Source organism: Eurosta solidaginis, chromosome 1, assembly GCF_040869045.1.
Source record: "Eurosta solidaginis isolate ZX-2024a chromosome 1, ASM4086904v1, whole genome shotgun sequence".
In the NCBI taxonomy this organism is placed as follows: domain Eukaryota; kingdom Metazoa; phylum Arthropoda; class Insecta; order Diptera; family Tephritidae; genus Eurosta; species Eurosta solidaginis.
Genome location: NC_090319.1, coordinates 92,692,373 through 92,716,706, shown reverse-complemented (window position 1 = coordinate 92,716,706; position 24,334 = coordinate 92,692,373). Strand labels below are relative to the sequence as shown.

The 24,334-nt window shown below is 38.5% G+C and overlaps 1 protein-coding gene across 6 annotated transcripts in view; it reads left to right on the top strand.

Annotated features, from left to right (window-relative positions):
- spartin overlaps window positions 1-24,334 on the top strand; it is a 260,528-nt gene that overhangs the window by 15,763 nt on the left and 220,431 nt on the right. For 5 of the 6 annotated variants that reach the window (XR_010948442.1, XM_067759130.1, XM_067759129.1 and 2 more), the window contains exons 1-2: window positions 21,011-21,132; window positions 21,216-21,830. Coding sequence is in view for 5 of the 6 variants with exons in the window: in XM_067759130.1 (XP_067615231.1) it covers window positions 21,106-21,132; window positions 21,216-21,830 (642 nt within the window). In the remaining variant the exon portion in view is untranslated. Of the gene's footprint in view, window positions 1-21,010; window positions 21,133-21,215; window positions 21,831-24,334 lie in introns of those variants that run through there. The other variant, XM_067759131.1, reaches the window with a different exon arrangement.

Below are 24,334 nucleotides of genomic sequence, written 5' to 3'. Positions count from 1 at the left end.
TTTTTTTTTGTAATAAAACATAGCTTAGAGGGAAAAATTACAAATCTGCAAAAAAATAAAAAGTTTTCGAGATCCTTCATCGCAAAGTACAAATTTTTCTATATTTAAAAAATCCGTAATGATTGTTCGTTATCTTTGAATCTGCAGGGCCTAACAAAAATTGTATGCACAGTTTATAGAAAATTTTATTACCTTTAAAAGCTTCAAACCGTTTTGGAATTGCTCAATTCGTTCTTGAGATATATATGATTAAGTGGACCCAATTTTTTTTTTGTTTTGAAAAAACTGTTATTTGTAAATATCTCAAAAACATTACCATAAAATTAAAAATAACCTTGATTTGCGAAATCAGGGGGTGATTTTACGTAGGAATTTCATAATGACGTCTCTGGTGCATTTTGGCTGTAAACCAGGTGTTATTAAATTAGAGATGATGTATGTAAATATGAAAGTAAGTATGATGCGCTGGCACAGTGGGCTGAACCTGACCAAACAGTCGGAAAAAATTTCGATTCGCTTCCAATTTGTTAACGAAATGTTAAGGAGTTCTTATCAAAGCATATCGATTTGTTATGGAAATATAATCGATTTTTTATCGAAAAAATAAGGATTTCTTTTTGAAAAATATCTATATGTCATCGAAAAAATATCGATGTTACCAATTTGTTTTCGACAAGTTAACGATTTGCTGTCGGAAGTTTTTGGGTATTATCTGTGATGCCGACGGGAGGTATAATGATGAGCTGTATGATCTTTACGCAGATATGTACGTAGTGTAACGAAAAAAGCCCAAAGGCTTTGCTTGCAAGATCTCGCTATGCGGATAAACGCTATTTTTTTAATAACAAATCGTTAACTTTCCGATATTTTTACGATAACAAATCGATATTTTTTCGATAAATTTACGTCAATAAAGGGACAACCCGTCGGTATTTCATGGGTAACATACTGATAAATCTTCGAGAGCAGTTGTTATTGAGAGCAAGTCGCTAACAAAATCATATGCCGATCACTCTTCGATTATAATAATAGTCCAACAATTTTCGTATTAATAAATACATTTTTGCGAACGATGCTATTATATTATTTCGAAATGTTTCCGGAATGAGCTTAAAAAGATTCCATAACGATATCAAAATAGTCCCGAAATAATCATGCAAATAGTACCGAAATGCTCCCCAACAATCCTAAATTAATTTGTAAATAGTAGTACCTTAAACAACCCTGAAGTGATCACTAAATAGTCCTGAAATGATCTCAACATTGCTACAATAAACTTCGGAATGATCACAAAATATGCAGAAATTATCAAAAATTGTTCCTGGAAATGGTTCTTACGTGATCTGGAAAATATACGATCGGTACCCCTACTACGTCCGCTTTAAATTTTGAGGAATCATATTATTTCTAATTGCTATTTTTATGTACAGGTCCCTTTTTCGCTCTTATTTGGAATCCAAATCTATAAATAAAGTTTTGGTTGTAAAGATGGGGATTCGTGCTATTAGCGAGCTTTGGGCATTATTAGTCGTAGTGCTTTTGTTTAGCTATATTTTATTAAAGCGAACCTGACCCGTGCGCATCTTGCGCAACCAATATACAAATCTCTTATCAAACATCAACAGAAAGCTGTTCTATTAACTTACAGCTTACGCTGCCATCTAGCGTATAATAGCAACTGCCGCCAATCAATTAAAACGTACAGCTTTCGCTGCTATCTAGCGTACAATAGCAACTGCCGGTAATGTAATGAAAATATTCACAATAGTGCCATAGTACAAATAGATTTCTTTGTGTGCTCACAACCGTTTATTTTTAACAAATTATTTCAATAAAATATATCTAAACAAAAGCACTACGACCAAAATTGCCCAAAGCTCGCTAATAGCCCGAGTCTCCATCTTTACAACCAAAACTTTATTTATAGGTTTGGATTCCAAATAACAGGGTCCCAACAGGGACCCGTACATAAAAACAGCAATTTGAAATCTTAATATATAAAAAACACGTGTCACAACATTTTTGGGCGCGATGGACTCCTAAACTACTGACCGATTTTGAATTTGTTTTGCACCCCGTGTGTAGTTTGATCTAACTTGAGAGATAGGATAGGTTATATCTCAATTTATAGTCGCAATATTATTTTATTGCAAATTTTTTTATTTGTTTATACGTAATAATAAAATGTTACGTATACGCAGTGGCACTCATATTTTCAGGTGGTGCGGATATACTTCCGTGTAATTGCTTGGTGTTTAATTAAACAACCTGCTTATCAATAAAAAATATTATATCGAATGATATCAAGTATAGCACATCACCAGGCCCGCCGAGAGGGTGGGTGGAAGGGGTTTCTGAAGGGGCCCGCGATTTAGAGGTACTTTGACATTTTTTTTAATTCAGGAGAGTCTTTAGTTGTGTAGAGGGTAATTTTCATACCCCTGGGTGACTAGGGTCTGGAGATATAGGCCAAAACGTGGGCCAGTGAATGCCTAGACAGTGTTTATACAAAAAAGGGATATCAAATGAAAGCTGTTGATGAGTGCTTTAGTACAGAGTAATATATTATCCAGAGACGGACTGGGACTGGGATTAGGACTAGGACTGGGACTGAGACTCGGAGTGGGACTGGAATAAAATACATACCACCCTCTGGGACAGGCAATAAGGGATGCAGAAGAATGAGAAGGAATTGAGAGAAGAGAAAAAAAAGGAGATTGATAAAGAGATAGGATGAGACGAAGATGGAGATAGATGAAGCGAAAAAGACGTTGGGAGGAGTGAATAAAATTATTAGGGAAAAGTGAAGAGGGCGGGAGGGCAGAGTCAGACGGAAAAAGCTTATTAAAATGTATGCAGATAGGCCAAATTTAGGGCAGGACAACGTTTGCCGGGTCTTCAAGTAATATATATGATAATTTTTTAAAAATAAACGTGAGCACACAAAGAAATCTATTCGTACTATGGCACTATTGTGAACATTTGATTTGAACTAACACTGCATTACCGGCAGCGCAAGCGGATGTAAGCTTATAGATGCTGGATTGATAACCGGCAGTTGCTAACATTCGCCAGATGGCAGCGCAAGTGCATGTAAGTTTATAGATGTTTGATTGATAGAACAGCTGATCTCTGTTGATATTTGATATTGTAACGATTTTACTGCAAATCCTCTTATTTGCAACCTTCTGCTAAGTTCGAATCACTAAACTGTTGAATAAATAACTCTAATATTTAATTATGCAAAATGGCCTTTATTAAAGTACTTCACAAGAAATAACTACTATTGCCCGACAGATAGCGTGCTTAATCGAAACTGATTGTAGCGCCTCTACTATTACTGCCTTTTATACTCTTTGATTTCCTCGTTGCATCTTCTAGGCGCTTCTGTTCTAGAATCTACTAGTTGGTTATCTGTTATAATTATAACTACAGATGTACGTGTATAGCTCTGATATGCGCGTGTGTTTGTGAGCGACACTTCCACAATTATAATTGCATATCTCAGATAAGATATCTGCATGTGTTTGTGCGTTGTGTATGTGTAGACCTAATGATTGAATTATTGATGTGCAAGCAAGTCACTGCTTAGCATCGGCTTAGATATGGCAGTACCCCTTAGTGTTGCTAATATTCGTAACACTGCCCTCCACCTAAGTCTGATCGTCCCGAGCAGACAAATCTCTCGATCTAAACGCTGCTAGCCTCTCCAAATGTACCACTTTCATTTTGGTTCGTGGTTTGCCAATGGTTTGTATGCGGTACACTACATCGTTGATCCGACAACTTTGTATGGGCCTTCCCAATTACACTGCAATTTCGGGGACAAACCTTTTTTTCGTTGTAGGTTGTATAACAGCACCAAATCTCCTTCCTGAAACCCTTCCGAATTAATTGCTTTATCGTATCTTGCTTTCATCTTGTCACTCATAATCTTTGCTCGTTGCCTTACCAGATCGTGTATCTCCCTCAGCTCTTCTTCCAAAACACCATTGGATTTCTTGACATTTCTCTCCGCATCGGCATCTATCCCAAACTTCAAATTAGCTGGCAGTCGAAGGTCATTGCCAAAAATTACTTTTGCAGGGGTTTGGCCTGTTTTTTCATGCACTGCTGATCGGTAAGCCATCAAGAATAATGGTATGCGGGTATCCCACTCCTTATGGTACTTGTCTACTACTTTCCTTAAATGCTCTTCCAATGTTCTATTGAAACGTTCCACCATACCATCGGACTGAGGTTGTAATGTAGTTGTCCGTGTTTTTCGAATGCCCAATGATTTACACATTTCCTGGAACACAGCTGATTCGAAATTCCTGCCTTGGTCAGAATGTAACTCCATTGGTACACCATACCCTGCAACCCAATTGGTTATAAACACTTCTGCTACTGTTTCCGCTTCTTGATTTGGGATTGGGTATACCTCTGGCCATTTGCTGAAATAATCCATAACCACCAGTACATATTTGTTTCCGCAGTTGCTAGTAGGAAATGGATCTGCGACATCCATAGCGATCCTTTCAAATAGCGCACCTGAGTTATATTGCTATATCTGGCAATGACTTCGGGTTTTGGGCCCTTTTGCTCTGCCGCAAACCTCGCAGTTCGCAATCCACTCAGTGACCGACTGACGGCAACCAACCCAATAGAATCTGTTTAATCTTCTCGAGCGTCTTCGTGATTCCAAGATGACCTCCGCTTGGACCATTATGCAGCTCGCTGAGCACGTCAGAAATCCTCTTTCTGGGAACAACCATCAGTTTCTTCTTGCATTGACCATCCTCACTTTCTCATACTCGATGCAAGCAACCGGATATCAATTCTAAACTGTTCCACTGTGCCCAATATGACTTCGCAATGGGACTCGCTGCTGACATCTCCTCTCTATTTGGTCTTTCGTTTCGTTCGAGCCCTTGCATAACATGTGACAGATCTGTATCTTCTAGCTGACACTTCCTTAGTTGTTCCTTGTCCCATTCATCCGCACACGTTATAGTCATTAGGCGGACATCTATAATGTCTTCTTTAGCCTCGGCCTTTGAACAGTGCTTGCATTCCAAACTACATGGTCTTCGTGAAATTGCATCGGCATTCCCATGGGTACTACCTTTCCGATGCTCAATGGAAAAGTCATAGCTTTGTAGCCGCTCGATCCACCGTGCCAATTGTCCTTCTGGATTACGGAACTGCAGAAGCCATTTCAACGCTGCGTGATCTGTTCTGACGTGGAATCGCTGGCCGTAGAGGTATTTGTGAAAATGTTTAATGCATTCTACCAATGCCAACAGCTCTCTCCTTGTAACGCAATAGTTCCTCTCTGCTTTTCCAATCGAACGGCTGTAGTATGCAACTAACTTCTCCTGTCCATCGACCAGTTGTGATAAAACGCCTCCTATAGCATATCCCCTCGCATCTGTGTCTAGAATAAATGTTGCTCCTGGAATCGGATATGCTAACATTGGGGCAGTGCACAAACGCTCCTTCAATGTTTGGAAAGCCACTTCTTGCTCCTTCTTCCATTCAAAAGCTTTATTTTTTCTTGTAAGCTCATGGAGGCTATGGGCTACGTTGGAAAAATTTGGTACAAATCGGCGGTAATATGTGCACAGCCCAAAGAAACTTCTCAATACATGTAGGTTCTGTGGTCTTGGCCAATCCTTTACAGCCTCTATCTTTTCGTTCGCAGTGCAGATGCCCTCTGTCGTTACCTTGTGACCCATATATTTTACTTCCTTTTTAAACAGCGCACACTTTTTGGGACTTAACTTCAGACCAGCGCCAGCTATTCTCTGAAAAACTTCCTCCAAATTCTTAAGATGTTCATCAAAGTTCTTGCCCAATACGATGATGTCGTCCAGGTACACCAAGCATGTTTTCCAATGTAGTCCTTTCAGTACCTGGCCCATGAGTCTCTCAAAAGTAGCTGGTGTATTACAAAGCCCAAAGGCATCACTGTAAATTGCCAAAGACCATCACCGACACTGAAGGCTGTTTTCTTTTTATCTTCCTCCTTCACCTCAACTTGGCAGTTGCCGCTTTTCAAGTCCAGCGTGGAAAACCATTTCATACCAGATAGCGAGTCCAGAGTGTCGTCAATTCTTAGCAGTGGGTAGCTGTCCTTTTTCGTTACGTCATTCAACTTCCAGTAGTCCACGCAAAACCTCATTTTTCCATCCTTCTTCTTTACAAGTACTACCGGTGAGCTCCATGGACTAGCTGATGGTTCGATGACGCCGCTATCGCTCATTTCTTGTATGATTTGACTCACAACTTCCCGCTTCGCCAATGGAACACTACGTGGAGCTTGACGGATCGGCCTCGCATCTCCAGTGTCAATTTGATGTTTCACAACGTTGGTGCGGCCTGGTTTGGAACCATCCTGGTCAAATATGTTCGCGTACTTTAGGAGCAGTTGTTTTGCCTTACTCTGATATGCTTCCTCTAGCCCCTGTGTCCATACCGTGATGTCATTTGAAAGATGAGTATTACTAAAAGAAACGTGTTCCTGGAGCTTTTCACAGTTAATAACTACTACAACCCACAATTTGTTTGTCCGACAATCTCCATCAACATTGTGTACTACCGTGACGTTCCCAATTGCGACTTCCCATGCAACTTCTCCTAGAACCGTGCTGTCTTCTCCAGTGGCTGTACGCAATCTTGCTCCATGTAATGGTCTTATCTTCTTGAGGACTAAATCCACTCGAATGATGGAATGAGATGCACCCGTATCAACAGCCAATAAACGTTCCTTTCCATCCACATGTCCTCCGACAGTAAGATTGCTTGAGCTTCTTCCAATTTGTGAGATAAGAGATTATGGGGCATTCAATTGAGGGAGCCAGCTGTTGCCCCTTGCGGCTGACTCGCTTTAGTTTAACGATTGATTGGTCTTGGAGATCTGCTCATCTCCTTCAGCTCTGCGTTTACGACCACCCACATTGTTAGAACTGTTAAGGTTGGTGTTGCAATAACGCGCAATGTGCCCTGGCTTTCCACACTTAAAGCATTTGACTGCATCATTATTCTTCTGCTGCGTACCCTTCAATGCTTCCAAAATTGTGTCTACCCAGTCTGGCATTTCCACTTCCACGCGATGAGCTTTGTATGCGGGCTTACTCAAAAGCGACGCTGTTTCTTGAGTCAGTGCATGGGATACCGTTTCTACGAATGTGGGTTTTGGGTTTGCATATGTCGCTCGCTTCGTTTCTACGTCCCGTATGCCATTTATAAAACTCTGGATTTTTACCCTCTCGGTTACTCCACGGGTGCGTCCGCATTTGCCAAATGTGCCAACCTTTCAACATCCGAGGCAAACTCCTGCAAAGTCTCATTCTCTCTTTGGTGACGGTTTTGCAACTCAATTTGGAATATCTGTTTTTTATGCTCGCTACGTCTCTCGACAGCGGCGATCAATGCTTCTTAGCTGTTCCGTTCGTACTCTGGAATAGTCTGTAAGATTTCGGCAGCTGGTCCTTTCAATGCTACGAGGAATGCAGCAACTTTATCTTCAGCATTCCAATTGTTCACTGTTGCGGTCTTCTCAAATTGTAGCTTAAAGACCTGGAAAGGAACAGAACCCTCAAAGGATGGTGTTTTTACCTTTGGATTACTCGTTGAAACTGCTGGGCATTTTGATGCAACTCCTGTATACGATCTTTCAAAGCATCCATTTCGGCCTTCATTGTATCTTGTCGTTCACTAAAAGCCTCCAGCTGCGATGAGACTTTTGTTTCCTGTGCCTCCAGCTTCGTTGAGATACGCTCTTCCTGTGCTTCGAGTTATAATGTTATGCGTGCCTCTTGCTCTTTTAATTGTTCTGCAATTTGTGACGCCATGTGTGTTTTCTGTTCTTCCAGTTGAGTTTCAATCTTGGATGTAATCTGTGCGACATTTCTGACATTTGCGACGACATTGATGTTACTGTCGATGTTTGTGCAGATATTGCAGCCAAAATCATGTTCAAGTCTGTGCTCGTAACTGTCTGAGATGTTTCTTTTTTCTCTTCAATTTTTGTTGTTGTCTCGTCCCCATCAGGATAAAAGACATACTCGTCCACATCAATTCCTTGCGACTCCATTACCTCTCGTAGCCGTGATTGACGTTGATCTTATTGCCGGTTGTATTCAATCCACGGCTCTCCAACTCCTTTTTCAGTTGCTGGATCTTCAATTCACTGAACTTTGCCATGTCCAAGTTATATTCCCAATCTTCGGAATTTATTCAACAATTCCTCTTCTGACACCAATTGTAACGAATTTACTGCAAATGCTCTTATTTGCAACCTTCTGCTAAGTTCGAATCACTAAACTGTTGAATAAATAACTCCAATATTTAATAATGCAAAATGGCCTTTATTAAAGTACTTCACAATAAATAACTCTAATATTGCCCGACAGATAGCGTGCTTAATCGAAACTGATTGTAGCGCCTCTACTATTACTGCCTTTTATACTCTTTGATTTCCTCGTTGCATCTTCTAGGCGCTTCTGTTCTATAATCTACTAGTTGGTTATCTGTTATAAATATAACTACAGATGTACGTGTATAGCTCTGATATGCGCGTGTGTTTGTGAGCGACACTTCCACAATTATAATTGCATATCTCAGATAAGATATCTGCATGTGTTTGTGCGTTGTGTATGTGTAGACCTAATGATTGAATTATTGATGTGCAAGCAAGTCACTGCTTAGAGATGGCAGTACCCCTTAGTGTTGCTAATATTCGTAACAATATTGTAACCAATTTACTTGCAAATCCTCTTATTTGCAATCCTCTGCTAAGTTCGAATCACTAAACTGTTGAATAAATAACTCCAAATTGTAATAATGCAAAATGGCCTTTATTAAAGTACTTCACAATAACACTCAAACTGTGCAACGAATATCTTGCTTAATAACCAAACTGATTGATAGCTCAAATGAAACCCTACTATTCAAAATAATACTGCTCTTGCTCGCTAGATAGCGTCTGAGTCGAAACTGCTTGACAACTCAAATCAAACTGAATTCCAGCGCCTCTACAATTGTCGCCTTTTATACTCTTTGATTTCAACCTTCGCATCTTCTAGGCGCTTCCAGAATCTACTAGTCCAGCAGCTCTCAAACTTTATAGTTTATATTATAGTTTTTCTCATTGCATACTTATAGGAGTATCTCAGATATATGCATGTGTTTGTGCATTGACTCTCCGCTGCTCGTATACTTACATGGTACATATGTGTAGACGCAATTATTGTTACGTTTATGTAGATACATAATGATTGAATTATTGATGTGAATTCGCGTCACTGCTTAGCATCGGCTTAGAGATAGCAGCACCCCTTAGTTTTGCTAATATTCGTAACACTGCCCTCCACATAAGTCTGATCGTCCCGATCAGACAAATCTCTCGATCTAAACGCTGCTAGCATCGCCAAATGTACCACTCTTCTATTTCGTGATTTCCCAATTGCTTGTATGCGGTAGATGACCTCACTGATCGTCTTCACAACTCTGTACGGGCCTTCCCAACTGCACCGATTTTTGGATGGAACACCTTTCCGCCGGTAAGGGTTGTATAGCAGTACCAAATCTCCCTCCCGGAAACCTTCCAAATTATTTCCCTTGTCGTACCTGTGTTTCATCTTACTACTCATTATCCTGGATCGTTCCCTCGCACTTTGTTGCTTGGCCAATGAACTACTTCGTAGAGCTTGCGCTTGACGGATTGGCTTCGCATAATCAGTATCGTTCCCACGTTTCACAGCAGTAGTGCGCTCCGGCTTGAAACTACCCTCGCATTCTTTCTCGGAAATTCGTTGCTTCGTTTTCCTGCGTCTTTTAGGTTTTGTCAATGCCAGTGCTTCTCCCGCAGGTACTTTTGATTTTGCTTTATTTGACCCATTCGACCTATTAACCTTTGCCTTTGACTTCCATGGTTTTTGTCGAGTCTTTTCCACCAGTACTCGATTACTACTGAACCCTTTCTCCAACTTGAAGTTAAGTGGTATATCCTGGTTCTCATAACGCATCACCCTTCTCTGCATATCGATCTTGATGTCATGGTCAATCAAGAAGTCCACTTCCAATATGACTTCTTCAACGATCTTCGCCACAACGAATTTGTGTAGAACCGTGACCTTTCCAATCAAGACTTCACATATCACTTTTCCCTGAACTTGGTTATACTCGCCAGTGACCGTACGCAACTTTGCTCCAGGTAACGGTTTTATTCTCCTGTTGACCAAGTCATATCGGATCAAGGAATGAGATGCGCCCGTATCTACAGTCAGTACACGTTCTTTACCAACCACATTCCCTCTGACGGTAAGACTGCTTGATTTCCTTCCAATTTGCCACACAGATATCACAGGACATTCAATAGCCGGGGCAAGTTTTCGTTCTTTACATCCGACACGCTCTTGCTCATTTCCGCCAGCTTTGCGTTTACGGCCACCCACATTGTTGGAACTATTAGGACCAAGATCGAAATGACGTGCAATGTGACCTGGGTTGCCGCACTTGAAACATTTAATAACTCCGGCATTCTTCTGTTGAGATCCCTTCAGTGCTTCCAAAATGGCGTCTACCCACTCTGGCCTTTCTACTTCCACACGGCGTGCTTTGAAAACTGGCTTACACAGAAGCGACGCTGTTTCCTGAATCAGAGCATGTGATACCGTTTCTGCGATTGTTGGCTTTGGGTTTGCGTATGTATTTATAAAGCTCTGATTCTTTACCCTTTCAGTGTATTCCACGGGTGCGTCCGCATTCGCTAAATGTGCTAGCCTTTCAATATCCGACGCAAACTCTTGCAATGTTTCACCAGGCCTCTGGAAGCGGTTCAGCAACTCCATTTGGTATATCTGTTTCCTATGTTCAGTTCCGTATCGTCTCTCTAGAGCGCCCATCAATGTTTCATAACAGTTCCGTTCGCCCTCTGGAATGGTTTGTAAAATCTCAGCTGCAGGCCCTTTCAACGCCATGAACAATGCAGCAACTTTATCTTCAGCATTCCAGTTGTTCACTGCTGCGGTCTTCTCAAACTGAATCTTAAACACCTGGAAAGGAACAGAACCGTCAAAGGATGGTGTTTTTACCTTTGGATTGCTTGCTGAAACAGCTAGGCGATTTAGTTGTAACTGCTCCATACGACCTTTTAAATCATCTACTTCTGCCTGAAATTGAGCCATTTTTGCATCCTGCGCTTCCAGTTTTGATGATACCTGTTCCAAAATTTCTGCCGACATTTCAGATATACGTGCCTCTTGCGCTTCCAATTGAGATGCTATATATGTCTTTTGGTCTTCCAGTTGAGATGACACTTGCGACGTCATTTCTGAAATACGTGCCTCCTGTGATTCCAGTTGGGATGCGATATATGTCTTCTGTTGTTCGAGCTGTGTTTCCATCTCGGATGTAATCTGTGTCGACATTTCTGACATACGCGTTTCTTGTGCTTCAATCTTCGATGTTATGCGTGTCTCCTGCGATTCCAGCTGAGATGACATGTTGGTGGATATTTGCGATGACATTTCTGTTATACGTGCCTCTTGCGCTTCCAGTTGGGATGCCAATTGCGACGACATTGATGCTACTGTCGATGTTTGTGCAAATATTGCAGCCAATATCATGTTCAAGTCTGTGCTGGTAACCGTCTGCGACGTTTCGTTTTTCTCTTCTATTTTTGTTGTTGTTTCGTCCCCATAAGGATAAAAGACAAACTCGTCCACATCAATTCCTTGCGACTCCATTACCTCTCGTAGCAGTGCTTGAAGTTCGATCTTATTGCCGGTTGTATTTAATCCACGGTTCTCCAACTCCTTTTTCAGTTGCTGGATCTTCAATTCACTGAACTTTGCCATGTCCAAGTTATATTCCCAATCTTCGGAATTTATTCAACAATTCCTCTTCTGACACCAATTGTAACGAATTTACTTGCAAATCCTCTTATTTGCAATCCTCTGCTAAGTTCGAATCACTAAACTGTTGAATAAATAACTCCAATATTTAATAATGCAAAATGGCCTTTATTAAAGTACTTCACAATAAATAACTCCACTATTGCCCGACAGATAGCGTGCTTAATCGAAACTGATTGTAGAGCCTCTACTATTACTGCCTTTTATACTCTTTGATTTACTCGTTGCATCTTCTAGGCGCTTCTGTTCTAGAATCTACTAGTTGGTTATCTGTTATAAATATAACTACAGATGTACGTGTATAGCTCTGATATGCGCGTGTGTTTGTGAGCGACACTTCCCCAATTATAATTGCATATCTCAGATAAGATATCTGCATGTGTTTGTGCGTTGTGGATGTGTAGACCTAATGATTGAATTATTGATGTGCAAGCAAGTCACTGCTTAGCATCGGCTTAGAGATGGCAGTACCCCTTAGTGTTGCTAATATTCGTAACAATATGATACTTTTATATTTGTTGCGCAAGATGCGCACGGGTCCGGCTCGTAATAATTATTTGCAGACCCTAATAATAACCTAACGCTAAATTTACATTATGTTAATTCTTACGGAGCACACTATTCCGAAACACCATTCCCGAAACTAGTTTCGGTCGCAGAACAAAAAAAAAACAATTGAAAATAAAAGTTAATAAAATGATTAACCAACTAGCGATTATCAATTATTTTATAGGACTGCTGCACCCTGAATGCATGTGGTTTTAAAAATTTTCAAATGCATCGTGGCAGTTCTAAGAGTTATCCAATTCTAGAGAAATTTTGCTCAGCTTATTTTTAGATCATTATTTATTCTATTGTATATACAGCAATAAAGAACGCATATGACATCATATAAACTACAGACACACATAGCCACATTCAATATGAGATACAGAAACGAGAAGTAAATAAGCAACTATTCGGGAAGACTGTTCGAGAAGGGTCTAGGCTCTGAAGAAGAGTTGTAAAGGGACCAAATAATAGTATGAAAGGATCGCAATCTAGGAAATAGTCAATTAGTTTGATTTTAAAACGCTATAAGTGAAGTACGTGATTATATTAAATTGTGAAGATCTACCCCCACAGTAGTGCTGTTCATAAAGAGCTTTTTATATACAAATATTGAAGTTATTTATTCGATGTTTCAGTGACTCAAACGAAAACAGAAGGCGCAAAAGGCGTAACAGAGTTACTTTTTATACGGACAATGTCAGGACCCTCTATGCCTATAATGCACATTTCTTTAGAGCCATGACCGAGTTTAATCTATTCTCAAATTCTGTAACCATCGATTTTTCTTTGCCAAAGCACACTTTTAAATCAATACTCAGTGATATTTGCTCTGTGTAATCTGTAATTTTATTGTAGTACAAGTGGTTTGTAATTTTCTTAGTTTATCATTAGCAAAGCTAAAATCTGTTAAATAGTATGTAAGGCCTGAAACACCATAGACTGTAAATAAATAAATAAAATAAAAAATATACGAGAATTTCCTGAAATTTGCAACAATATGTAAAATGGTAAACCAAAATGTAAAACTAATAAGCTAGTAAAATTAACATTTTTTTCGAACAGTTAAGCAAAAATGGCTAAAATATTAGTAAGTTATATCTTTTGGAATTTTGCTTAGTAATTTTTTTTAAAAAAAACTGACTTGAACCTGAAAGTGATTTATTTATTTTTAATCGATTAAACAGCTTTCCCTGGAAATAGTATTGAAACTTTGAGCATACTTCGGAACGCGATAACAATGCTACATGACAACTTTCGCTAGTTGGCGCAGGGGTTGCGGAATTTAAGAAAATCGTCCGAAACAAGGTTTGCTTTAGAGCTTATGTCACTTTCCGATAACCATGGACCTGAAGCTTTGAACATAGCTCCTTCGATCGATTTTTAACTAACTTCTCATTGAGCTAAAAACTTCACCGTGACAAAGCAACAAAAGGTTTGTGGCAGCACCCAAAAGCAACTTCCATTATTCGTACACTCGCGACCACATTATTATTGCTTACATATTGAAAAATATAAATGGGTGAAACTCATCCGTTTGCACCAAAAATAGGCCAATCAAAATGCTAACGAATCATTAAATACAAAATAGAATGAAAGTAAATTTCCTTTGTTTTTTGAGTTTCAAACGCGTGCGAACGTACGATAAGCGGTCGTGGAAGTACCCGTAAATAAAATTTTGTCAAAATACTGACCATATATATTAAAAAGTTTCCCTTCCCTTTTCACTCTCTTAAGCATGATAATATGAAGTATATGCCCCTATTACCGTTTACAACTCAACTCTGATTGGGTTGAAATTTCGCAATTTGGTATTACGGATTACAACTCACCTGTCAAAAAAATGTCGGTTGAGTTGTCTAGTCTAACAACTTTTTGTGGCATTACCGTTTACAACCTTGTGTTGGTGTAGTTGTCAAAGACGTCAAAATCTTACAACTGATTACTAGCAGTTGTCTCATACAATTTTGCAGTTGTTTTGAAAAAATGTTACGTTTTAGAAGACGGTTCACCACCTAATTTTTAACAAAAATGTTCAAAGTTGGTATCAAAAGACACGTTTCGACCTCCGATTTAAGAATCCGAAAACAAAAATTAAAACTTTTATTTCTGTCATATCATTTCGGTTCAAATTTTCATGTGGTTGTTGTATTATGCCAGATTTTTTGTACACACTAATGCAGAAAGGCGTTGGATCTACCCAGGGTTATTTTTACAAATCGCGGGCAAAGGCCGCCAACGCAGAAAGATGGACTGTGCAAAAAAACTGTGCATCGGGGCTCATATTTCGGAACCTCTAGGGCCATATTGTGAGTTTTTGTAAACATCTTTCGACAGAAATAAAATTTTTAATTTCCGCTTTCGAATCCTAAAAACGGGTATTTTGGTACCACTTTTGATAAGAGTTAAATGGTGCACGGTCTCATAAAACGTTACCTAATAAAAACAAAAAATTGAAAGCCGATAGTTAAACCTTTTTTAATCAAACAATAAACAACAATTTTGTATGGAAAAAACAACGTTTAAACGAAGGATTACATTGAATAATTTTTTTACTCAATGGAGCGACATTCCGTAGTTGGACGAGGCTGGCCGCAGTTCGGATGCAGCCAAAATAGGTGAAATAATGCGAAAATGAGTCCCATTGATACTAATTACTACTCTTGGGAATCCTGTTTTAGAGTAAAATACAATTGTTGCTGTTTGGGTTTTAATCCACTTCGCACAAATATGCTCCTCAATAATATCTAAAACCAGTCCAACACCAAAATCATTTCCACAGCATATTTGATAGCTGCCGTCAGCAAGGAATCGGAGTGTGGCACATAATTTTAAAATACGAAGGCGTATGCAGAAATGGTCCTTAATTTTGTTTAGTAATGAGCAAAATGCTTCCTTTAAAATCTGCAAAATAACTTCATGAAAAGCTGATCATTTGTCACTTAAACATTTTCTTACTTGGTGCTTGGTTGTTTTAATTACAACCCAACTAAGTTGAGTTGTTCACCGTAATAGGGGCAATAATACAATGGAAAAATTTTTTCGTTGATGTTTTTAAAGGGGCGCTAATGCATGAATCGCTCGTGCAATCTATTATTTAAAGCCGGCCCTGTGCCTATCGTTTGTGAAATCATAGAGCAACCGAGAGCGTTGAGTAATATTTAATTTTATAAATTAAGGGAGAAATTACAGAGATTTGCTTGTCGACCACAGTTGCCACTTTTGATCCATTTGGACCAAAAATGGTCCTTCCCAACCCCATTTGGTCCGCTGGTTCCTTTTTTCCAATTTTGGTCATTTTTAGGCTGTAATCAAGATTGTTTGTTTTCACCGAGGAAAAAATTTTCAACACTGCCCACAAAATTTTCCACACCTTCATTAACCCTTATATAATTTATATTTTACCGCAATGGATTTCTTTTCTTCAAAAAGTTGTTGCAAATACACGTACATCACAAAGTAATTTAACGGAGTTTTCCAATGATGAAGACATTCTTGTATTGAAAACTAAATAAATTAATGAGACTAATTTGTTTTATATTAAATGCACATACCACTGTTTTATGTTCAAGTTATGCGATATGCTTCGATAGGTAATGAGTTTTTTAATTTTTCTCACACAGCACAAAACAAATTGATCAGTTTTAGGAATTCCAAGGCTACTATGTTCTTCACGATGCGGCTATATTTTCTATTTTTGTGTCTGGAAGTTAATAGCATTTCTGCTATACAACCGTCAAATTGAATATCAGTTACAGAATTAAAAGTTTCTATGTATTTCCGACCTGCGCTAAAGAGTTCAATCAGAAAAATTTAGTCTGCTGGTATTATTCCATCAATATGAGTAATTATGAGTTAATTATGTGCAATGATTATATCAAAATATTGGACATTTAAAAAATGTCAGTGTACATACATAATTTAGAGTACTAAGTATCTTAACCCAAGGAATATTTTTATTGGAAGTAAGGCAGGAATATTTATGGAAAGCGATAACTTAACAAATGCTCAACGTAGATCTGATATAAACGCTTTATGCCAAATTATTTCCGTTGGAGAGCAGAACCCCAGAAACTTTAATAATAACATTGTTATTAATAATTAATTTCTCGTACATCGTCAAATGGAAATTCGACCATTACTACACAGTTGAAACTTCTAAGACTTCTCAATAGTAAATCTGAGGACTGTGGCTAGATTCTATTAATGTGAGTTTGAAATGTACATTTTTCTCTAACACAAATTACATGGATATAATGTACATTTCAAAACCAGTACTTACTGAATCTAGGCTATAGATGGGAATATTGAATCGTGAGGGTGCACTGGTAAACGGAAGAGTAAAGAATTAAATTAAAAAAAAGTGGAGCAGCCAGCTATTGGAAACAATTTTTTTAACTTAAATAAAATTGATATAACCGAGCCCTAGAGAAATTTAGTTTAAAAACACGTTTTTTATGTAAATAAAACAGAACTATTTTGGCTTGCGGCACGGGTTTGCTCTAAGTTTTTTTGTGAAAACAATTATATCTAGCCCTTCCCGCAATTTAAGTGTAACCAACAAAAAGTAAATTTTACAGTAGAAGGTTTTTTGTAATTATCTTCTGACAAAAAATAGCTACTATCATGAAATTTGGTATGTGTATACCTACAATTGTGGGCCTACAATTAAGACTTCGGTTTTTGACCACACTGTGCCGAAAGTCCTGTTATCACTATTAACACTACGTAACTATGTAAAACTATTTTGTTGGTTACCTTAAATTTTAAGTTATTCAATTATATTTTTCAGATTACATAGGGGCACATTAAAGGCGTATTTGTTGTATTTTTTTAGTACATACATACATTTGAAATTAAAGGAAACTTATACAATTCCAAATTTGAACACAATATATTAAACATTATTGTTGTAAACAAAATAATTCAGTCATCTTCGTCTGTCTCAGGCGATGTATCTATTATCTTTCCAGTATGGGATAAGCTAATATATTCATAGTGAAATTGTTTTGGTATGATATTCTTTTCGCAAAGAGCTTTTAGGTCGTTATATTTTGAAGATGACTGTGTAAGAAGTGAGCATACAAGGTAATAGGACCCTTACTAAGTATGAGAGCATTTCGTCTTGACCGCACAATTGTACTGAGATCGTATACCTTTTTTTCGCTATCGTCAAAATAACCATAGTTAGTTTAACCAATGGAGAATTTTTTTCGAAGATAGCGCAACGCAAAGACGTAATGATATTTTAACTGAAGCTGGAAGCAAAGCTTGAGAAAAGGTTTTCCAATCTTTAAAATCCGAATTATGAATTGAAATGCATGTATAATTTTCTGGTATAGTTCTTGCGTTCGAAATAATTGTATACCATTCACTTGGAGCCCAAACATTTCTATCGCGAATAAAAGACTCAATAGTGCTATGTATGGAGTCCACGGGCATCATGGTATACCCAGGCAACAGGTAAGTTAATTTAATGTGTTTTATGTTAGCAGCCTTCTCTAAGAAATATATTAACTTTGCTTGCATAGCTCTGTTCCTGCTCTGCCCAACACAAATATCACAATATAAACATATCAGAATGAGTTCCCCTTTCATCCACGATATTTAAGTATTGGAAAATTGCACTGGAAATTTCGTTACATCCACGTTTTCCATCCGATTCACCCCATAAAAAGCAATAACCGTTTCTTCTGCCGTTTTCGTAAACGCTTTCATTATAAAAAGCACATTTTCTTGAATAGAAAAGGTTTACGTTTTTTCCGTGTGGTGTATTCAATACTTTCTGAAGGTCGAAGCTGCCGCAGATATACGTCCCATTCTCTTTGCTTTTTCTTTGGTCCTCTAAGAAAATTTCTTTTGATATATCTCTGTTCCGTATGTGCATTTTATGTTCCTCAGTTTGTTGTAAAAGGTTTTGAGCTTCTCTGTCCGAATTCTTATACTTTTCACAAATAATGCATTTGTCCTTTTTTGGCACATGGAAGCCTATATGGTATTAATTTTTGAAAATGGTACGAAAAACTCTTAAGGATAACTTAGCTTGCTCCTGATTTGTATTTATCAAGTGCTGCGTGTAACACCTATACAAAGTTGGCACGTTTCGAAAGTACTGTGGAAGATATAACTTAGTACTTCTGTTCCTACAATAGTGGGAAGGAACTGCTGGTAGGTGTTCAATGAATGATTTCAAAAGAGCCTCATTTATTTCGTCAGACTTATTTTGGGGAGGAGGTTTTTTGATAAGGCAAGAGGTATTTGAAGTGTTGTGTTTTTTTTTTTTTTGTAACACATATTAACGTGTGTTGGGAAATATTAAGTGTTTTCAGTAAAAACTGCTGACAAACTTTAAAACGCTTTTCGTTATAGGTAATGAAATATGCATAGCTCCACTGTATTTTATGGCTATCTGATGTTGTCCTTTGAACGCATTTCCGGGTCATGCACGATAGAAGCCAATCTCTTTGTAGTATCTGGTTGCCTAAGCCCCAAAAGTGTTAATTTAGCACCAACCGATCTTGCTCACTAAGCTTTTCACAACACTTGTTCTTTTAGGAAGTTTTCGTTTCTTCTTGTACCCTCTTGCTCCAACGCATATCTCGGCAATAGTAGAGTTATTTCTTGTGAAGTACTTTAATAAAGGCCATTTTGCATAATTAAATATTAGAGTTATTTATTCAACAGTTTAGTGATTCGAACTTAGCAGAAGGTTGCAAATAAGAGGATTTGCAGTAAAATCGTTACAATATCAAATATCAACAGAGATCAGCTGTTCTATCAATCAAACATCTATAAACTTACATGCACTTGCGCTGCCATCTGGCGAATGTTAGCAACTGCCGGTTATCAATCCAGCATTTATAAGCTTACATCCGCTTGCGCTGCCGGTAATGCAGTGTTAGTTCAAATCAAATGTTTACAATAGTGCCATAGTACGAATAGATTTCTTTGTGTGCTCACGTTTATTTTTAAAAAATTATCATATATATTACTTGAAGACCCGTCAAACGTTGTCCTGCCCTAAATTTGGCCTATCTGCATACATTTTAATAAGCTTTTTCCGTCTGACTCTGCCCTCCCCCTCTTCACTTTTTCCTAATCGTTTTATTCACTCCTCCCTCCGTCTTTTTCGCTTCATCTATCTCCATCTTCGTCTCATTCTATCTCTTTCTCAATCTCCTTCTCTCTTTTCTCTTCTCTCAATTTCTTCTCATTCTTCTGCATCCCTTATTGCCTGTCCTAGAAGGTGGTATGTATTTTATTCCAGTCCCAGTCCCAATCCCATTCCGAGTCTCAGTCCCAGTCCTAGTCCTAACCCAGTCCCAGTCCGTCTCTGGATAATATATTACTCTGTACTAAAGCACTCATCAACAGCTTTCATTTGATATCCATATTGTATAAACACATTCTAGGGGTACCCGGGTCCACGTTTTGGCCTATATCTCGAGAGACCCTAGTCACCCAGGGGTATGAAAATTACGCTCTAATAAAGCACTCATCAACCGCTTTCATTTTATATCCACATTCTATAAACACATTCTAGGGGTGCCCGGGTCCACGTTTTGGCCTATATCTCGAGAGACCCTAGTCACCCAGGGGTATGAAAATTACGCTCTAATAAAGCACTCATCAACCGCTTTCATTTTATATCCACATTCTATAAACACATTCTAGGGGTACCCGGGTCCACGTTTTGGCCTATATCTCGAGACCCTATTCACCCAGGGGTATTAAAATTACCCTCTACTAAAGCACTCACCAACAGCTTTCATTTGATATCCATATTCTATAAACACATTCTGGGGGTGCCCGGGTCCACGTTTTGGCCTAAAAAAAATCATAACTCAAGAATGGCTAAACCGATTTGGGATTTCAAAATCAACTAACCATCATCTCTCCTTCCTGTATCTTTCCTAAAAATTTCATGGCAATCTTTCTATCCGTTCTCGAGTTATGGAGTGACAATCAAAATGTGCACTTCTTTTTATATATAGATAATTGCAACAAGTGCTTTTGCGAACAATATAAATATACACGATAAAAGTGAAAATCAACATTACTCGTAAGATACCACAGAGAAGCACTTTTGAGGTAAGTAGCAATTTGCGGTCACAAAAAAGTAAACAAACCTCAAAATTCACTTAAACTAAAATTTCTTTTTGATTTAGCTTGATAACGGAACTATTCTCTATTATAAAAATTTGTGAGATGATTCAAATCATGCAAAACTATCGGTTTTCAGCAAAAAACTAATATCTGTATTTTTGTTGGTTACACTTAAATTGCGGGAAAGGCTCGATATGTATAAGGCTTTTTGTTAGAATGAAAGTGTGTGTGACTTTGTACTTTACCACAACCTGAAATCAAAGATTTTACAAAGAATTCGACACATTCGCGAATTGCCGAATTGTTTGTAAGCCAATTAAAACTACAAAAATTTGGTCCATTTCTTTTGGCTTTGGTCCTTTTTTTCGATGAATTTTGGTCCCAAATGAAAACATGGTGTGGCAACCGTTTTGTCGACTGTCTTTGGCTGAACTTTATTTAGTTTGTCATCAGTGGTTTTTAGCGTTGGTTAAGAAAAGTTCAAACGCGTATTATTCAGATCATTGTTATTAATTCCAATACAAAGTAACAAATTACGTTACTCATAATGAACCTTAGCATGGACTTTAATAAAGTAAAATCAAATACATATTTAGTATATGTATTCTATATTATTCTGGCAAATATTAATGAAATCCATTCGTCTCCTACTTGCAGCTGCGTATCATGTCTACGGAATCAGAATTTCTTGGCGCTTATGAGCGTATAAAATCCTCCAATAAACGTGTACTTGCCTGTATTGATACGGCTATTAGCCATGAAGAGCATGGACGACTTTTAGAAGCAATTACCGCTTATGAACATTGTTTGAAACAAATTGATGAAATATTTGGCATCTCAGTGGGACTACCAGATAATGTTGATGCTGTAGCAGCTGAATGGAGTGATGCTTGTGCTATAGTACAAAAATTAAAAGGCGCCAAAGTAGAAGTTAACTATCGTTTGAAGGTTTTACATGCTGAAAATGCACCCATCGACAGCGAAGCAATTGAGGCAAAGGAAAAAGATAGAACGACAGATTGTGACGATAATGCAGATGCTGGTCCTTCACCAAACAAAAAATCACTTTTACTTGAAAATCCGGTCACACATGGGGGTGCTAGTGATATTCGCATCGCCGGCAAAAGTGTAACAGCTCATTTTCGTCAAGTGTTGGCTGATTTGCGACATGTTATTGCCGATACCTCTGATGTGGGCATACTCTTTGATACACTTTTTCAATCACAAGCGAAGCTATATAAGATTCAGCCGAATGGTGTGGTCGTCACTATGGTTTGTATAAAGTATATATATGTATATTACAAAAAGCTTTATTTTGTGTAGAGCGCTTACTTGTGTTGCGCCTATTTCAATGCAATGTTTGACAATTGGAGATGTTTAAATGAGGAACCATAGTTCAGAAATTGATGGCAATGCAATATAAATTAAGAGGAAAACAACTTCCGCCAGATTGTGCACGAATCGGGGTGTTTAGAAAGTTTCAAGTTACTTCAACTTCAGTTTTAAGTTAGTCAACTTCCCAGTGAAATAGGACAGAAAATAGGATAGAACAGAAAATAGCCCGAACCATGGTCAAAGATTAAAAATGCAGCAACAATGCAAAAGAAGAAAAATCCGTTGGTGTCGCATTTATCGAAAAATTCAAAAATACCTTTTTGTTGGTTCAGATATTTGAAACTTGAAATATGGTTCAGAGAACATGTTCACCGTTCTACAAGAAATGTTATAGAGGAAGAAAGACATGAAGAGTAAAAGGCCTCAGACCACTATCGACAAGATTTTCAAGATACGCAATTTTTTCACAAATCCAATGAAAATACACATGAACATAGCATACCGTCTTAGTGTATATTTTCGATAGCACGAAAATTTTTTTCGCATGTGCCTCGAAGTCGGACTTTGTAATTGAGCAGGTAGCCAGGTGTATTCTGGCAAACATAGCTAGGGCTTTGGCAGAGGCAAAGTGGTTCCGTATCAAAATAAAGAAGAATTGAGAGAGCAGATACCACTGTTGTTGTTGTAGCGATAAGGTTACTCCCCGAAGGCTTTGGGACTGTTATCGATGTGATGGTCCTTTGCCGGATACAGATCCGGTACGCTCCGGTAACACATCACCATTAAGGTGCTAGCCCGACCATCTCGGGAACGATTTATATGGCCACATTAAACCTTCAGGCCATCCCTCCCTCCCCACCCACAAGTTCCATGAGGAGCTTGGGGTCGCCTGTGCCTCGTCTGTTAATGAAACATGATTCGCCGCTGATAGGTGAGGTTCACAATTGGGTTTGGAGAAGCTATATATTGCGCTGGCAACCTGAAGGATTGCGCTACACAGCCCTTGAATCTGTTATTTGTGTCGCCTCTTACGACAGGCTTGCCTACCGCTGGTATATTCTGACCCCCTAACCCGCTGGGGTCCTTAAGCTCCCCTGAGGCGACATTAAAACCTCATTTAGGCAATTCATAAGGTATGTGCTATGTTTAAACCAAATTTTATAGTGGAAACCATGGATATAACTAAAAACTTTGGACTTTACCTTTATTACTACTGTAGTGTTCATATTTTCTTGATAACTTGTTCAATTTAAAACTTGCTAAAAATATATAAAATAATTTATAAGTTATACCTATATGACACTACTTTATTTTCGTGTATTTTTTCTTGTATTTTATCTTCAATTTTTTGTCGCACTCCCTCCTATTACGGCTTCTGTACTGGTGTGTGTAAACTATATTTCAAAAAACTAACGAAATACAAGAAAAATACAACCTAGTTCACTAAAAACGAACGAGTCAGTTTGTTTTTCGATAGGTTTTTTTGACATTCGGCAGTTTTTTCTTTATTTTTTTCTGACAAATGGAAATTTTGTTTTTAGTTCGAAAATTTGGTGCATAAAAACAATTAAAATCAACTTTCTTGAAGCTTATTGAGCTTCACTACGCTCTTGTGAATTTTATTCTAAAAGAGCTTCAAAATACGAGTTGGAAGGCCAAGCTACTAGGGGCATGAGACTGGGAAGCGCACACTCATATGGTACATGCATGACTAGAAGAAGCCAGGGGATCCGCACATTTTCCATACAGATATTAATCAGCAACGAAGCTACTCGAATGATTAGGGACAGTCATGTCGCGCCAATGCCAATATTTTTATTTTGTATTACAACCTCAATAGTAATCGCGTTCGTGGAGAGACTGAGCAACTTAGTTTAACCGTCCGTTTAGCCTGAGGCCTCGAACACAGAGGGGGATAGTAAAGAACAAGCGAACAATCCGCTCCAAAATGCTGCTGCCGTGAGGTCCATGAGGCCCGAAGACATCGTGGTAATAGCATCCCACACAATTAGAGAAGATCTTAGGCAAGATGACGTAGATCTCAGAGAAAAACACTGGTTTGAAAGCGCAAGATAAGGCATGCAAAGGCACCTGTAAGGGGGTACAATTCCCAAGACGAATGTGACGAAGGTTACTCACCGGCCTCTGCAGGCTGGGCATATGGTCTAGTAGTCGGCTCTGCGACAGCAAAAAAAATAAAATAAAGATCCTGACCGCTAAAGTTAGAAAATAGGCATACGTTTCCAAAATCCGCGCACCATTCTGGGCTTCCTGTGGGTCCTCGGCCTGGACGAGGTACTGGCAAGGCAATAACGAAACAATAAACGTAATGGTCGTGGTGAATTACCTCACCATAGATCTATTTATCTGTAGGGTATTCAGTTCGCTGCATAGTGTAATCTATTCCAAACTGCCTTACGTGAGGAGTGTGCAGCGAGCTC